At 41.3% G+C, this 14,061-nt stretch overlaps 1 protein-coding gene across 30 annotated transcripts in view; it reads left to right on the top strand.

The window, feature by feature from the left end:
- Positions 1 to 14,061, top strand: part of Slc8a1 (solute carrier family 8 member A1) — a 342,006-nt gene that overhangs the window by 99,443 nt on the left and 228,502 nt on the right. For 2 of the 30 annotated variants that reach the window (XM_087552467.1, XM_087552466.1), the window contains exon 3: positions 7,142 to 9,085. In XM_087552467.1, coding sequence (XP_087408593.1) covers positions 7,142 to 7,157 — 16 coding nt within the window. In that variant the 3' untranslated portion in view covers positions 7,158 to 9,085. 30 annotated transcript variants of the gene reach the window in all.

Raw genomic sequence — 14,061 nt, forward strand, 5'->3', positions numbered from 1 at the left:
CTGCACCCATTTACATTCCTGATGCCTACAGTTATATATGATATATGATATATATATATATTTGTATATTTACTGAGTGTATTTGATGTGTAATATATATGTTTATATATTATTGCTTGAGAATTTTACACATGTATATTATGTGTTTTGAAAAATCCACTCTCTAATTCTCTTCCCCTCCCAACATTGTGAGTTCATTTTTGAACTCGGCTGAATGAGTTAATTTTGTTCAAAATGTGCATGGATGAACAGCGTCTACTGGAGCATGGGCAATCTCTCAGGGGCTACGTAACCAAGGGAAAATGAGCTCCCTCCCACCCAATAGCCAACAGCTCTCTGCAAGGGGAGAATGAGCCCTTTCCTCCTGACATTCTGGGCTCTTACCCAGTCCCATATTTTGAAATAAATATCTGCAAAAGCTTTCCTTTTCTTTTTAGCAATCACACACACCAAGTAAACTGATAGTCATTTAATAGTTACCACGTAAAAATGCAAGCCAAGTACAATGGCATTCTGTCCTATTAGATACCGCTTTCGTCTAGTAACACTTCAAGTTGGAAGGTTTTTGATGGTATGTCAACAATTCAGCCTAATGTCGTGTTCTGATGATGTGGAAGTTCCGTTATCACAAGCCAGCAGAGAGGTAGTTTACTAACCCCACAAATCACCCATGTAGTTTGTAATTTATATCTTTAGTGAAAAGAGTCACCCACCCTATCCCTTTCTCTGGGGATTATTGAGATGTTGACCCTGAAAGGTCTTTTCAGACGGAAGTCTTCGAGCTTTCGGCTGATGTCCCAGGGCTTCAGGGAAATTATCCTGAAAATGGATTGCCTAGGACCTAGCAGGGTCTTGCTGAAGGTCTTGAGATCCTTGTCTGGTGGTGAGCAGGAGGTTTCTTCCCCAGCTTTCTTCCCACCCAAATCCTCAGGAACACTCAGCTGTGGGTGGAGGAGGGCCTTGGCTTCCCTAAGGCTCCACCACAGCGATTTTATCAGCCAGTCTGGGAAGACATTCTGTTCCTCCAGCTTTGCAGCATTCCGTCTGCACTCAGTCCTCACCACAGACTGTCCTGATCCTTTTCTCTCACCTGTCCTGACGGAAAAGCTGGACATTTACAGCCTTACGATTCATTTAGAAGTATTAAAGCCCCCATCTGGCACTTCCCCATTGGATGGTATATTAAAGCCGTGTAGAGAGCTTATAGCACTTTTAAAAGTAATTGGCTTTCATAAAGAATATTGTAAAGTCCAAGAAAAGACCCCACTCTAAGAACAATGATCTTCCTGATTATATTTGGATTGACAGTCAATAGGTAACTTTGAGGTAGTCCATGATATTTAAACTAGAATCTCTGTATCTGTGTATGTATCGTGAAGGTAACTAAAAACAGATGAATAATTTTTAACTAAATTTATCCAAATATGCTTAAAGACTCAGTGCTACAGAAAGAGAATACAGTGATGGGAGACATCACATAAACTGTTTTAAATTCAAGATAATCATAGTCTTCGGATGCTTGGCTGACAGGTTTTCTAAAGTCCTTTTAATCATTTTCATAGAAATATATGGAAATATATGGGACTTTCCAAAGGATGTCAAATGAAAACTAGTCGTTTGACAGAATGACTTACTCATCAAGAATATTTCATGGAATGACAAGGGAAAGAGGAAAAATGAGAGGAAGAGGAATGAAGGGGGAGAGTGAAAGAAAGGAGGGAGAAAGGGGAGGGGAGGAAAGGAGGTAGTGCAACAAGCCAAGAAAACACTCAACTCTATAAATGTAAACACTTATACAGTAAATATTTATTTATTTATTTAATTTAAAAAATATATAAACGCTGAATTTCCCTAGTGATGACTGAGGCGGCTGCAGAATAAACCCACTGTTCTTCCCGTTCTGATATTTCTACAAGGCAAGCGTGTCCAGTCCATCCATAAAACATCACAGAAGTGCAGCAGAGTGATTTCAGAAACTGCGGCTCTCTTCTCTTTCTTGGAAACTGAAAGGCACATTGGAGCATGGGATCTCACAAGAATTCCAATTTGTGGATCACACTTAGAAAGGGGACATCTGTTAAATCATGAGTCACTCGGCTTCAGAAAACCCACCATTTACAGATATGAAAGCGCTCATGTGCTTTTCCTCAGAAATCTATATTTACGGCATTCTTTGGCTTTGAGCCACAAGGCCCTTCATATTTATTTTCATTTTTCTCACAAAAATTGCTTTAGCAAGTGTAGACATTCAGCCGGTGTTAACTTCAGGCCACTCGGTCTGTTTTTATATCTTCTCTGTCAGTAACAAGAACGAGATTCATTTGTGCTCAGAAATTTGGCATTCAGTCCAATTATTGGAGGGTTTCTTTGGGGAATTCGAAAGCACATTCTCCCAGCACTTCTCTCCATTTGCCTTACGAGGACCACTTAATTTACATCATTGACTCCAATTCTCATTTGAAATGAGATACATCCTATGGGGCCAGGGCAAGTGCTGTGGGTTGCTTAGTGACTCAGTAAATTACAGAATATTCACAGGATTATAAATCCACTTCTGGAAACAAGTGTTTGACAAACAGATGATGGCTGTTGCCTCAGAGTCTTCCTTGGTGCTGAGGAAGAGAGAAAATTTGTCTTTGTCAATTGTTTGGAAGTTCCACAACAACGAAAGACTTGCTGTGCCACCCTGACCTTTGGCCTCTTTAAGGACAGTCAGCTTATTTGGTCAAGAACTCGCTTCCTGGATAATTATGCATTTTAAGCTCAGAAGCTGGGTACTGTGGCAGCTTGTGACAGATGAGAAGCTTTGCTTCTGCCTATAATCATGAAAATGGAAGATGTGTCACTGTTAATCAGTCACTGTCCTTAAAGTCTATATTCTGTCTCCTAGTGAACATGGCTCATGAAGGGCTACTGGGGGGACAAGATGATCCACTGGTTCCGTGTCATGCGCCTTGTCATGTGTCTTAACAGGCACAAGCTCTTACTTAGTCTACAGAAGTTTATAAATGTAAGAGCTGTTGCATAAAATCACATTATCCATAAACTATGGTACTTCGTGCGTGTTGGGGTGTGGAGGAAGTTGGTTCTTTCCTTCATCTTGTGGGTACCACAGTCCTGTAGTCCCCAGGGATTGAACCCAGGTCACCAGGCTTGGTAACAAGTACCTCTACCCTCTGCGTCATCTCTCTAGGCCCACATCGCATATTTCAATGTTGAAAGTCATCATATCTTTTGCAAAAGTTTTACTATCTTAAAGGCAACAATAAAATCAAGGAGCCTAAGGAGGAGTCATACAGCAAACAGATCATCTTAGCATCTGCAAGTGAGAAGAAAACTCACTCGCCAAACCAGAGGTTGGAGGAGATCAGATATGTATAGGGAAAAGCTTTCCTTCACGTGACTGAGGAGTAAGAAAACGGTAAGAGAGAATTGTAAAATTCATCAATTTGCTTTAACATTCCCCTTCTGGTGCCATTGGATCTACAAAGTCATGGTAATTTTGAATTAATGAAGGTTACCTTTTAATATGAGATAATCCTCCCACTATTGAGAAGCAGGAGGCTTCTGCCTACTCTCCTCAGAGCACATATGGCACAGTTAAGAGTTTATTTTTACTACATTGGTGTGTTGTCTTGCTCTGTCCTTCAGAGACAATGCCACTGTTGTTCGTCAATAATTACCCATTTGTTTTTGGATGCCAGAGTGCTTTCTATGAATAAATCCTGAACCATTCTGATCTCACACAATAATCATTGTCTTACTGTTGTGAAGCTAATGTTGAGTTTCAGGTTGATGGTATATGAAGCAGGGAAAGACAAAGGAAAGGTCTCCCTCTGGCATACAGAAAAGATTGCATAAGGGACAGACAGTCAGTGACTAGAGTCTCAGAATCAAAACTGTACTGAATTTACTCCTGTAGGGGAAGAACAGTCAGAGACCCAAGGGATCCCTTCATGGCCAACGATGTCTTATGATGTCTTTCTAAATACAGAAAATGGTAGCTAATGGGTAAAGATGATGGTTTGTCTTGCCTGAGGTAAACAGGAGAGCAGAGGATGGGAATTTCAAAGGGAGTCCCTTAGAAAGTTCTCTAGGCTAGTTATACTGTGGATTTAACAAGGGAGCAAGAACATTTTTCTCTTTGGATAATCAAAAGTCTACTTTCTTCTCAATTCTTGGATTTAATGGAAAAATGGTCGCTAAGCAAATGTTTGCTTTTGAATAAAGGGATTTGGCAGGTTGTACTGAATAACGCCAAATTGCTTGATGCTTGAAACTCACCTCATGTTTGATGTTTCCTATTCACTAAGGGCCATCATTAAATTCCGATTTAAATCTAAACTTGGGTCCCCGAATGGTTTTATGCGATGTTAGTTTATATGCCCTGTGCATAGAACCTTCGTCTTATACTTGTGAGTGTCATTCATGGGAGACACAAATGCCTAATTAGGGGAAAACTTCATGGCTTTAATTTTGTTAATTTTAGTTCTGGAGCGGAAAGTCACAAATGAAAATCTAATGGCACAATTGTGGTAGCTAATAGGAAAGGCTCTCATGTGAGAGGAAGACAATTTACTAAGTGTAGAGTTCAAGGGTGACTGATGACAGTATAGTCAAGGAGACTGAGCGATGGCTTCAGAACAGCTCTGAAGGCTGTCCCTACCCTTTCCTCCGGGGTGGTACACTGACAATAAGCTCGTTTGTAGGATAAGGTGCAGAGGTTGCTTTGGCACTGAAAGAAAAATGAGAAAACAAACAAACAAACAAACAAACGGAAAAACATCAGCCACAAACTAAAGAAACCATGGCTATTGATCTGGGTTATAACAATCAAAACAACAAAGCAATCAAAGGAATTCCCAGGTTCCTTAGCACCTGTGTATTAACCAATCAGCGTCTAAAGGGGCCCCTTTACAGTTGAAAGCTCAGATATAGGACAATGTGCACGTGTGTTTCTTATTCTCCAGCCACACAGCTTTCTTTAATAAAGTTTGACTTTTGTATTTAAACATGTGACTCATAAACTCAATGAAGATCAGAGCATTAAGCAATTCACTTATATTAATGAGTTAAACAGCCTCACAGTCACTCACTGTGTGTGTGTGTGTGTGCGTGCATGTGTGTGTATTCAGCTAGTATAGAAAAGCAGATCCAGTTATCAATAAATATAGCACATATATATTATATATATACTCATCTCAATCCAATTAGCAAATTTTTACAGCAAAGATAAATAGAATTTGCTTTAGCTTTGAGAAGTAGTTCTTTCATTACAAGAAATATATATATATATGAAGAACTCAAAAAGGTTTTGCTCATTTTTTCACTAGCTCATTCAAAAGTATTCTCCTCTCTTCTGCACAAACAGTTTTAGCCTATCATAAAGTACAAAAAAGGGTGAAATTTAGTTCGGGAGAAGAAATGTATGAACATCATATTACAAAGATTTGTGACCAAAAGTGCCATGGGATAAAAACACAGCTCATAGAGATTTAGACCTTGCAAGTCCTGGGTAACATCCCAGTAGTCCAGGCAGGAAAAAATGCTCTGGGCAAAACAAGCAGTCTGAACAAAGCATAGAGACAGGAGGACCTAAAACAGGCATGAGGGATGGCACAAATAGAGCTTCACTTAAGCATTACGGTGAGGAAATACATGGCATTTAGAAAGAGCATTAGAGCCATTAAAGAAGGTTAGCCATCAGATGTATCATTCATTCTGGATGACACTTTCTTGTTCTGGATAATAGTGACAGCCACGCCACTGACATGCTTAGCTCTCAGACCATTGCTGTAATGTGATGGAGTCTGTTTTGTAAACTGGGAAATACTGTGCGAGCACTAGGCCTGGATGTCTGCCTAGTTCAGAAACCACCAGGACAACCTTGCGTGATCAGCTGTGTCCTACAAGCATGGGTTACCCCACTGTGTCGAGTGCTCCCTTCCCATTTCCTGCCTCTCCTTATTACAGAGAGAACTGGCACTCAAGACCTGGCCGCCAATGCCGTTTGGCAGACAAAGTCCTTAGAAGGCAGATGCTCTCTTACTGACATCACCTCCCAGATCTCTCTCTGACAGGAGCCTGCCCCTACCCCCACCTCTCCAGGCTCTCCCTCCCACTGCCTTCCTGATCCTAGGGGGGCAGTTTAGTCACTCCAGCTTGCCAGCAGGGACACCCTCTCACTTCCTCTCTCTCTGCTGGCCTCTCCTCCTCCCTTTTCATTTCCATCTGATCCATGAAAGCTTTACAAATGGCTTCTCCTTGGGCCAAAAGAAAACAAAAGATTGCAAAGAAAGAATCTAGTGGGTGCCCAGCTTTGACTTGAAATGGTTTTTTGCCTTTGTGAAACTCTCAGTCCAGTCTAACATACACATTCCTTTTTATTTCCTGCGTATGCCTCTTTCTCAAATTATCTACCCTCATCTGCTATTTCAAGGATCTTCTCTCAGCTTCTAAGCCTGCTCTTAAAGTTAAGGAAATAATTTGTTAAATGCGACTCAGTGTGATGTCTTATGATCTGGACTATTAACCAGCGGAGGGATTTCGGGAGGGGTAGAATGGCAGTATCCGTTATGTCAGTTACAATAGCGAAAAACAACTTCCTAATTCTCCATCAGTCTCCCTCTCCCCAAATGTCCCTGTTTTTTTTTAAAGGGAGAATATTTACTTAATATTAGTGTTTCCCACAGCATAGCATTTTTGGAAACACAATATAAGATCCCCAGGGAGCATTTAGATGCGTTTTCAGATGGTGAGAGTTAAGAGTAAAAATCCGTAGGGTTTTTTTATTATTATTATTATTTTTATTTTTTTGGATCCAGACTTCTAAAGACTTTGTCATTCTGTATTCTGCATAAAATCCCTTCAGCTGACATCCCCTGAAAGGGCTCTGTAGAAGTCATTCCAAGGTGGCTCTGCCCTGGGCTAAGGTTCTACTGGCCACAACTACTTAGCATATGGTTCTGCTAATTACCCCCCAGCTGTGCTCATCCTAATGTTGGGTCTAAGAGGGAGGGAAAGTAAGGAAAGCATAGGACAGTGTCAGCATTTCCCTAGGGCATCTTTTAAACCATAGCCTCCCTTTCAAGAGTAATGATCTAGGCTGGGTATAAAAGAAAAGCTTTCTTCTTTTCTACAGATGTGGGCTCAACTAAGCAAAGGCAATGAGAAGAACCTCTTCTTCTGCTGCTTTCCCGTGCCGCCATAGAAGGAAATGTGAGCAAATGCATTTAGAGACTTTCAAAATGGCAACTACTCCCAACTGATGAGGCACACGAATGCTCTTTCACTCTGGGCCCTGAGCGATTGGTATCCCTCTGTAGTCACTTCGTTTTTAAAACTTAGTTGTCAAAGCTTTATCCAGATATCTGTGAAAACCTTGTAGTTGTCTTACCCAGTTGTTCGGTTGCTGAAGAGACTCCATGACTACGGCAACTCTTATAAAATGAAACCATTTCGTTGGGGCTGGCCTTTGCTTTCAGAGGTTTAGCCCATTACTGTCATGGCAGGAAGCATGACAGCCCACAGGCAGACAGGATACTGGAGAAGGAGCTGAGACTTCTCTATCTGGATCTGAAAGCAGCAGGAAGAGCAAGCTTGACTTGATTTTGAAATCCTGAAACCTACCCCTATGGCACACCTCCTCCAACAAGCCCACACCTTCTCCAACAAGATCACACCTCCCAATCCTTCTCAAGTAGTGCCACTCCCTGTTAATGGAACATTCAAATATATGAGCCTATGAGGGGTGGAGGGGGACTTCCTATTTAGAACACCACTGTAATGAACAACAGTAGTTCTTGCTTTTGGACCATGCGATCATAGAAGGGATGCATGCTAGTTTGTTTCTTATGAGCCACATCAACAGATTTTTGCAATCTGTTGTTTCTCCCTGGGCCTAGGAAGAATTCATCATTTATTAATCAAGATGGGGAAATGGAAGTTGGGAAACAGTGACAAGGACCGCGCCTGCATAACTTACATAAGCAAGAATACTTAGAATGGCTAAATATTTATGAATGTATAGGTATTTAAAGAGACTACAAGCGAATTCTACCTAGCCATTCAAGATGTTATGAATGGATAATAACCGAATAACAACAAAGATGTTCATGTGTTTTAATGAGAATGGAATATTTTTATAATGTTAGGAATTTTCTGATTGAGTTCTGAAAAAACAGAGAAAGAATGTGCACATAAGGGCAGCATTGTGAAGGGAACTGTGTGAACAGTTGTTAACCTTTGGTGGTATGATAGATGTTATTTTCCTCTCTATGTTCATCTATGTTTTCTATTTTTATGATGAATTTGTGCTGCTTTGTGGTTTTTAAGATGGTTAAGGTTGTGATAGCTTGTAGTGGAAAAACTAACACCCACATAGTAGCCAGGAGCCCTTGGGACGTTGCAGTAGAAATGCATCCAGGTAGGACAAATCTGTTCCTGACACAACTCAAACATTAACAGCACTGCAAATGCCGGGATAACTTTCTGAAAGGCAGCCAAGTGAGAGGCCAGGGCAGCTAGAAGACACGAGTGAGCAGAGGAAGTCTGCTTAGTTCTCAGGAAGTCCATATATCCAGAAATGAGCTCACGCTGGACTGTAGGGAGCTTTCTAGAGTCTGGAGAAAAGCCAGCATCCCTTTGGAACTTGTGAAACTGGCTCCCATCTGCCAAAAGGAGTCATTTCCCTTCCCTCAAGCAGACAGGAGGTATGGCTACTCCTGGTTTCACATCAAAGCTCACACCAGTCTCCAAGCTCCCTCAGTCCCTACTCACATGTATTTCTTATACATTTCAGAGTCCACACTGGCAGCTCTAGGTGTCCTTCCTCCCAGATGCCAATTCGTTCTCTTTATAATGGTAAAGTCCCCCCACCCCTGTCCTGTCTTTGCTGTTGCCCTGCCTCTCACAGAGACCCCTGACCCTGTCCAGTCTGATTCCTTTTGTCTCTTCTCTGGGCTCTCCCAGATACCTGTGGAGTATTTCCTCTCCTTTACCTACAATAAAAACCTTCCACGGTAATAGATTAGTCCTGTCAGCCATTTTTTTTCCGGAGCTGGGGACCAAACCCAGGGCCTTGCGCTTGCTAGGCAAGCGCTCTACCACTGAGCTAAATCCCCAACCCCTGTCAGCCATTTCTTTTTTTTTTTTTTTTTTTGGTTCTTTTTTTTTTTTCGGAGCTGGGGACTGAACCCAGGGCCTTGCGCTTCCTAGGTAAGCGCTCTACCACTGAGCTAAATCCCCAGCCCTAACGTGCATCTGGTGCTAACACCCATGGGGGAAAAAGGGACCAGTTGCCAAGGGGCGGGGCCTCTAACAGAACCAAGTTACGAATTTGACCGTCCTAATGTATGAGTCATTTATTTATGCTGGCTTTTGTCAGGTCAAATTTTAGCATCCTTTTCTTCAGCAGCTGTTTCTCCCCTGCTCTAATCACTCATGTCTCCTCCTCGTCTGTGGTAAGTGTCTCTCTAGCTTCCTAGAGCCTATTATTGCTGCACAAGGTGAGCCAGTAATATCAGGCCTCTTTTCTCCTCCTACTGGGCACCCACCACATGGAAAGGGTGCCTCTCTTCTGTGATTTGGGACATTTTTCTGACTGCCTGGATTGAAATTCTCCTCACAAGGGCCCTTACCTCTCTCTCTCTCTCCTCCCCCATCTTTGATCTCCCTCCTACCTATCCCTCGGCCTGTTTCCGAAGTTTGCTCTGTCTTTCTTGAAGTCTCTCCCTTCTAATCCTTGCTGTGCTCCTGGCCCCCTCCCCACCTGCTTCTCAGCCTGCTCCCCAAGCTTGCTCTGTCTGTTTTGTGTGCCTGCTGAAACCTTTACTCACCTGCCTTCTCTAGTCTCTCTCCTCATCAGACTCATATGTCATTAAAGGCTTTCTGTCTAACTGCAAATGGCCTGGTCTCGGTCCAGCTAGATGATCAGTCTCAATAGGTCAAGATGGGATACATTTTGTTACTAACGCAGCTCAGAAGTCAACAATGCTGATAACGCCGGGAGATTTTTCTAAATGCCAGTCGAGTAAGAAGCCAGATCACCCAGAAGAAGTGAACAAGCAGCTGAAGACCACAGGGCGCTCTGTGCTTCCCCGGAGTCGTGACCCCGGCTTGCACAGGATATGAACCGCAAGACTGGATTGAGCTGCCTTATTTCCTTTCAATACTCGTAGTTTTTAAAAAAGTGTTGATTTGCCAAGCTGGCACCGTTGTCAAATACACAGAGGGTCCCTCCATTCTGTTACTTTCTTGGCAGTTGGAGCATCCACCGGCTCAGCTGCTTAATGTGTAAATGTAGTGTCCCACGGGCCATTCTCCATTAGACAGCATCTACCCAACCATGATGAATCCAGCATCATGTCCGGAACCTGAGCACTCTGTGTCCCACTTTAAGAAAGTGTGTTGAGTCTTTGAGCTACAGAGACTCATGAGTGTTCTGGTGGTTCTCCGAGGGGAATGGGGTAGAGGGTGATTATTTTAACCTCCAGTCTCTGGTGCTACACAGAGCAGTCCTTCTGGTGAGCACATTTTCTATATCTGAACACACTGGGATGCTTTCCTCAGGATGGGGTCCCTTCCTCATCTGCCTTCAATAGCTAGACGTAAATGAATGAAACACACATCGGTGTGAGAAGACTGGTCTGGACAGGCAAGCTCAGCAAATGTACCTGGACATACAATAAAGATGGCAAGACACCTCTTCTCTTCATGCGTGATGTCTGTGCCCATGATTGGTTGGGGATATCTCTTGCATTCATTTTTCCATGAGTGAGGATGAGAAGCTAATTCTCACCCATTATTCTTATTGTAGACTGGAGAAAACTAGTTCATAAATGAACAACAGGATAAGATATAATTTAGTCCTGTTGGAACTGATCCTGAACTTCCTTGTTCCCCATATTTAATTATATTATTATATTAATTAGTGTGATAGACTGACCTAAGTACCCTAAAGGTAGACCATGAATGTGTATACTAGTCCACAGCCTGCATATGCCACTAACATTAGGCACTTAAATATAATTCAAACAAAGGCACAGGTAAAAAGTAGAATTAAAAACATTTATGATTTCTCTTATGTGCCAGAAAGTATTTTAAAATGTCTTTATCTGTTACCTTTTAATTTGTAAAATAACAATTTTCTGTTCCTAACTAAGATGTGCTGATCCAGTTCTTACATAGTATATTGGAATATTCTTATCACCATTTATCAAGTTAGAAAAAAGAGACAACATCGGTTTCCTAGGGCTTTAGACTTTCCAGATTTGAGCCCCAATTTTCCTGCCTGGAACTGGCAAAATTTATACAGACTTAGATAGCATGCTTTCCCTAACATGTGATGTAAGTCTCAAAGGACAGTACAGACCACCTTCCACAGTCAAGGTTCCGTTGCTGGAATAGTTGTCATCAACACATCTGTGCACATTGGATTTCCCCCCTGCTTAGAATCTCCTTTCTTCACATGTTTTATTTTCTTGTTAGTTTGTAGATCTTAAAAAGAAACAGCATAACAGAGATGAGGGCTTCCCTATGCCATATTCTGATTTTCTATTTATCAAATTAATCAGGTTCCCTTGCACATTAATTCATTGATGAAGATATTTATCATCATGATATTTTCATTGCACTTTGGTTTTTGTGAGCTCTGTAGAACACTGAAAAGACGTTGCTCCTGTGTGATGCTTTGAAGGGGTCCTGTTTTGTAACCATCTTCTAATAATCTGAAATTTTGAATCGAGATGCTAGACTAGAATAGCATTATTTATTATTATTAACACAATTGAGCCTTGTTATTTAGTTATTTATTTATTATTGACAACAACACTGTATGGGTCTGTAACATAAGTGTTTCGTAGACCATATATAAATTCTTACAGACTTGAGAAATTGGTAATTCAGTATTTGAACACTACAGCTGCTTAATTAACAAATATATTTACGGACTATGGAGACACAGGGGAAGAGTGGCCCTGATTAGTGAACTGAATGCCTCATTTGCTGCCAGATGCATATTTCTCATGCTCCTGTAAAGGCCGATGGTTTTAAAACAGAGATGAAGTCTTTTAAGAGTGTTTTAACAAAAATATCCAAGGATTCAGGAAACATTAGCTTTCCTCCCTTTAATATTTCCTGCCCAATTCCATGAAATTAAGAGGAAATATACAGCCGGGTCTTTGTTCATAGCACAAAATAATAGGAAATACGCTTAATTTATAGAACAATGTTATTGGGCAGGTGCTAAGGTTGTTTACAGTTCATGTGTGTTCATTTTCCATGAGCATTTCTAATAAGAATGAATGGGTCCCTGCTCTCATCCGTTCTTATGTAATGCATGTCATTCTTGTGTCATCCGATAAGGAGTAGCACTAACTATGTATTCCATATATTTCCCTTTCCCAACTTCTAATTTTAAAATTCCATCACTTAATTATTAACTATTTCTAAAAATGTAATCCCAGTATAAATCCCCTAGGCCCACGCTGTCCACTGCCTTCTTCCGTTGTTAGGACAGCAAATATAATGGGAGCTGAAAGTCAAGCTTGTGTGTGTTCTTCCTCTGACTCACATACTCTTATATGACTGTCTGACGGCTTTCTCACTAAGGACTGGATATCACAAGAAGGGAAGACAGTGGATTTGACACTGGAAAGAACCTGACCATTAGAGTTTGGAATGTCAGAAAACCCAATGACACACACAATTATTATAGACGCAGCTGCACACAGTTGTAAATAAGTTGTAAAGTTTTAGGCACCCTTTTGTTTGAAAAGCAAGCTAGGTCCGAATTGTTTTATTTCACCTAATACTAGAAAATTTAACTTGTCAGAGGCCTTAAGCAGGATTTTACTGCTTTGTGAAGAACAGAAACTTGACCTCAGTTTTTTTCAATAAGTTTTGTCTTCTTCCTCGAGGCATCCCACCAAGCTTTTGGAGATTTCCCATTGCTTTGGAGGTAGTTGTGTGTGTTTTCACTGACCCTTAGAAACCAGAACAGTCTTGTGAACTATTGTACTTAAGAACCTTGTGTAGTTGGTGGCTGTTTTCTTTTCATCGGCGATCTTTTAAATCTAGACGCAGCAGAATTGCTTTGTCTAGGAGACATGATCTATGGGGAACTGAGGCAATATGTGCCTCCTCCATTACAGAACGTTGGACATGCTTACTCTCTAAGACTCAAGGAGAATTCTTGGCACCCAGATACGAACAATTGTCTTCCTGGGAGTCTTTGTATAAATGACAATTTCTATGGCCTTCAACTTCCCTCCCCTAGCATAATGAGTAGATTAATATGCTCCTTCTTGGCAGAAATGGGAACTAATTTATTAAAAGGAGAAAGAAAACATGTTGTGCTAAATCAGTTACTAAGGCAACAGGCACTCCATACATGTTCAACAAGGGAGCAAAAAGTGGGTTCACAGCTCTTTAAAGCCGAAGAGAGCAGAAATCTGATCACAAACACCCCCCCCCAACTCTACCCCTTCCCTTCCCCAGAATCAGGTAAGTATGGAGTAGACACCCAAGATAAGTTTTGTATAATAATCTTATCAAAGAGTCTAGAAGAAACTTGATAATATTAAATGTCATTTTCTCTAGGACAACTAATTCTACCTCAGGAATATCACAAAGTATACAAATAATGGACACATTTTGATTTTATCCATGTGTTTTGTTTGTTTGTTTGTTTTACATTTGGGTTTTCCAAACAGGGTCTTACAATGTAACTCTGGCCTGGAACTGGCTATGTAGACTAGGCCTCAAACTTGGCCTCCAAAATGATGGGATGAAAGACATGCCCCACATTACCTGACACCAAATAAAATAAATTCCACCACCCCTGTGACATGTTGGTACTAGGAAGCAGTCATTAGTACAGCATATGAAGGTGTCATTGTCTCCCCTGCTTTCAAAGTACAGGGCAGATTTCTCAGCTCGTACTGTGGATGCAGGACTTCGTAAGATGTTTATCAGAATCCCTGGACCTCATCCATTAAATGCCAGGAGCATCCTCTAAACCGTAGCAACTCAGATTCCCTTTATCATCACCACATATAATCT

Source organism: Rattus norvegicus, chromosome 6 (assembly GCF_021556685.1).
Source record: "Rattus norvegicus strain SHRSP/BbbUtx chromosome 6, alternate assembly SHRSP_T2T, whole genome shotgun sequence".
Taxonomy (NCBI): Eukaryota; Metazoa; Chordata; class Mammalia; order Rodentia; family Muridae; genus Rattus; species Rattus norvegicus.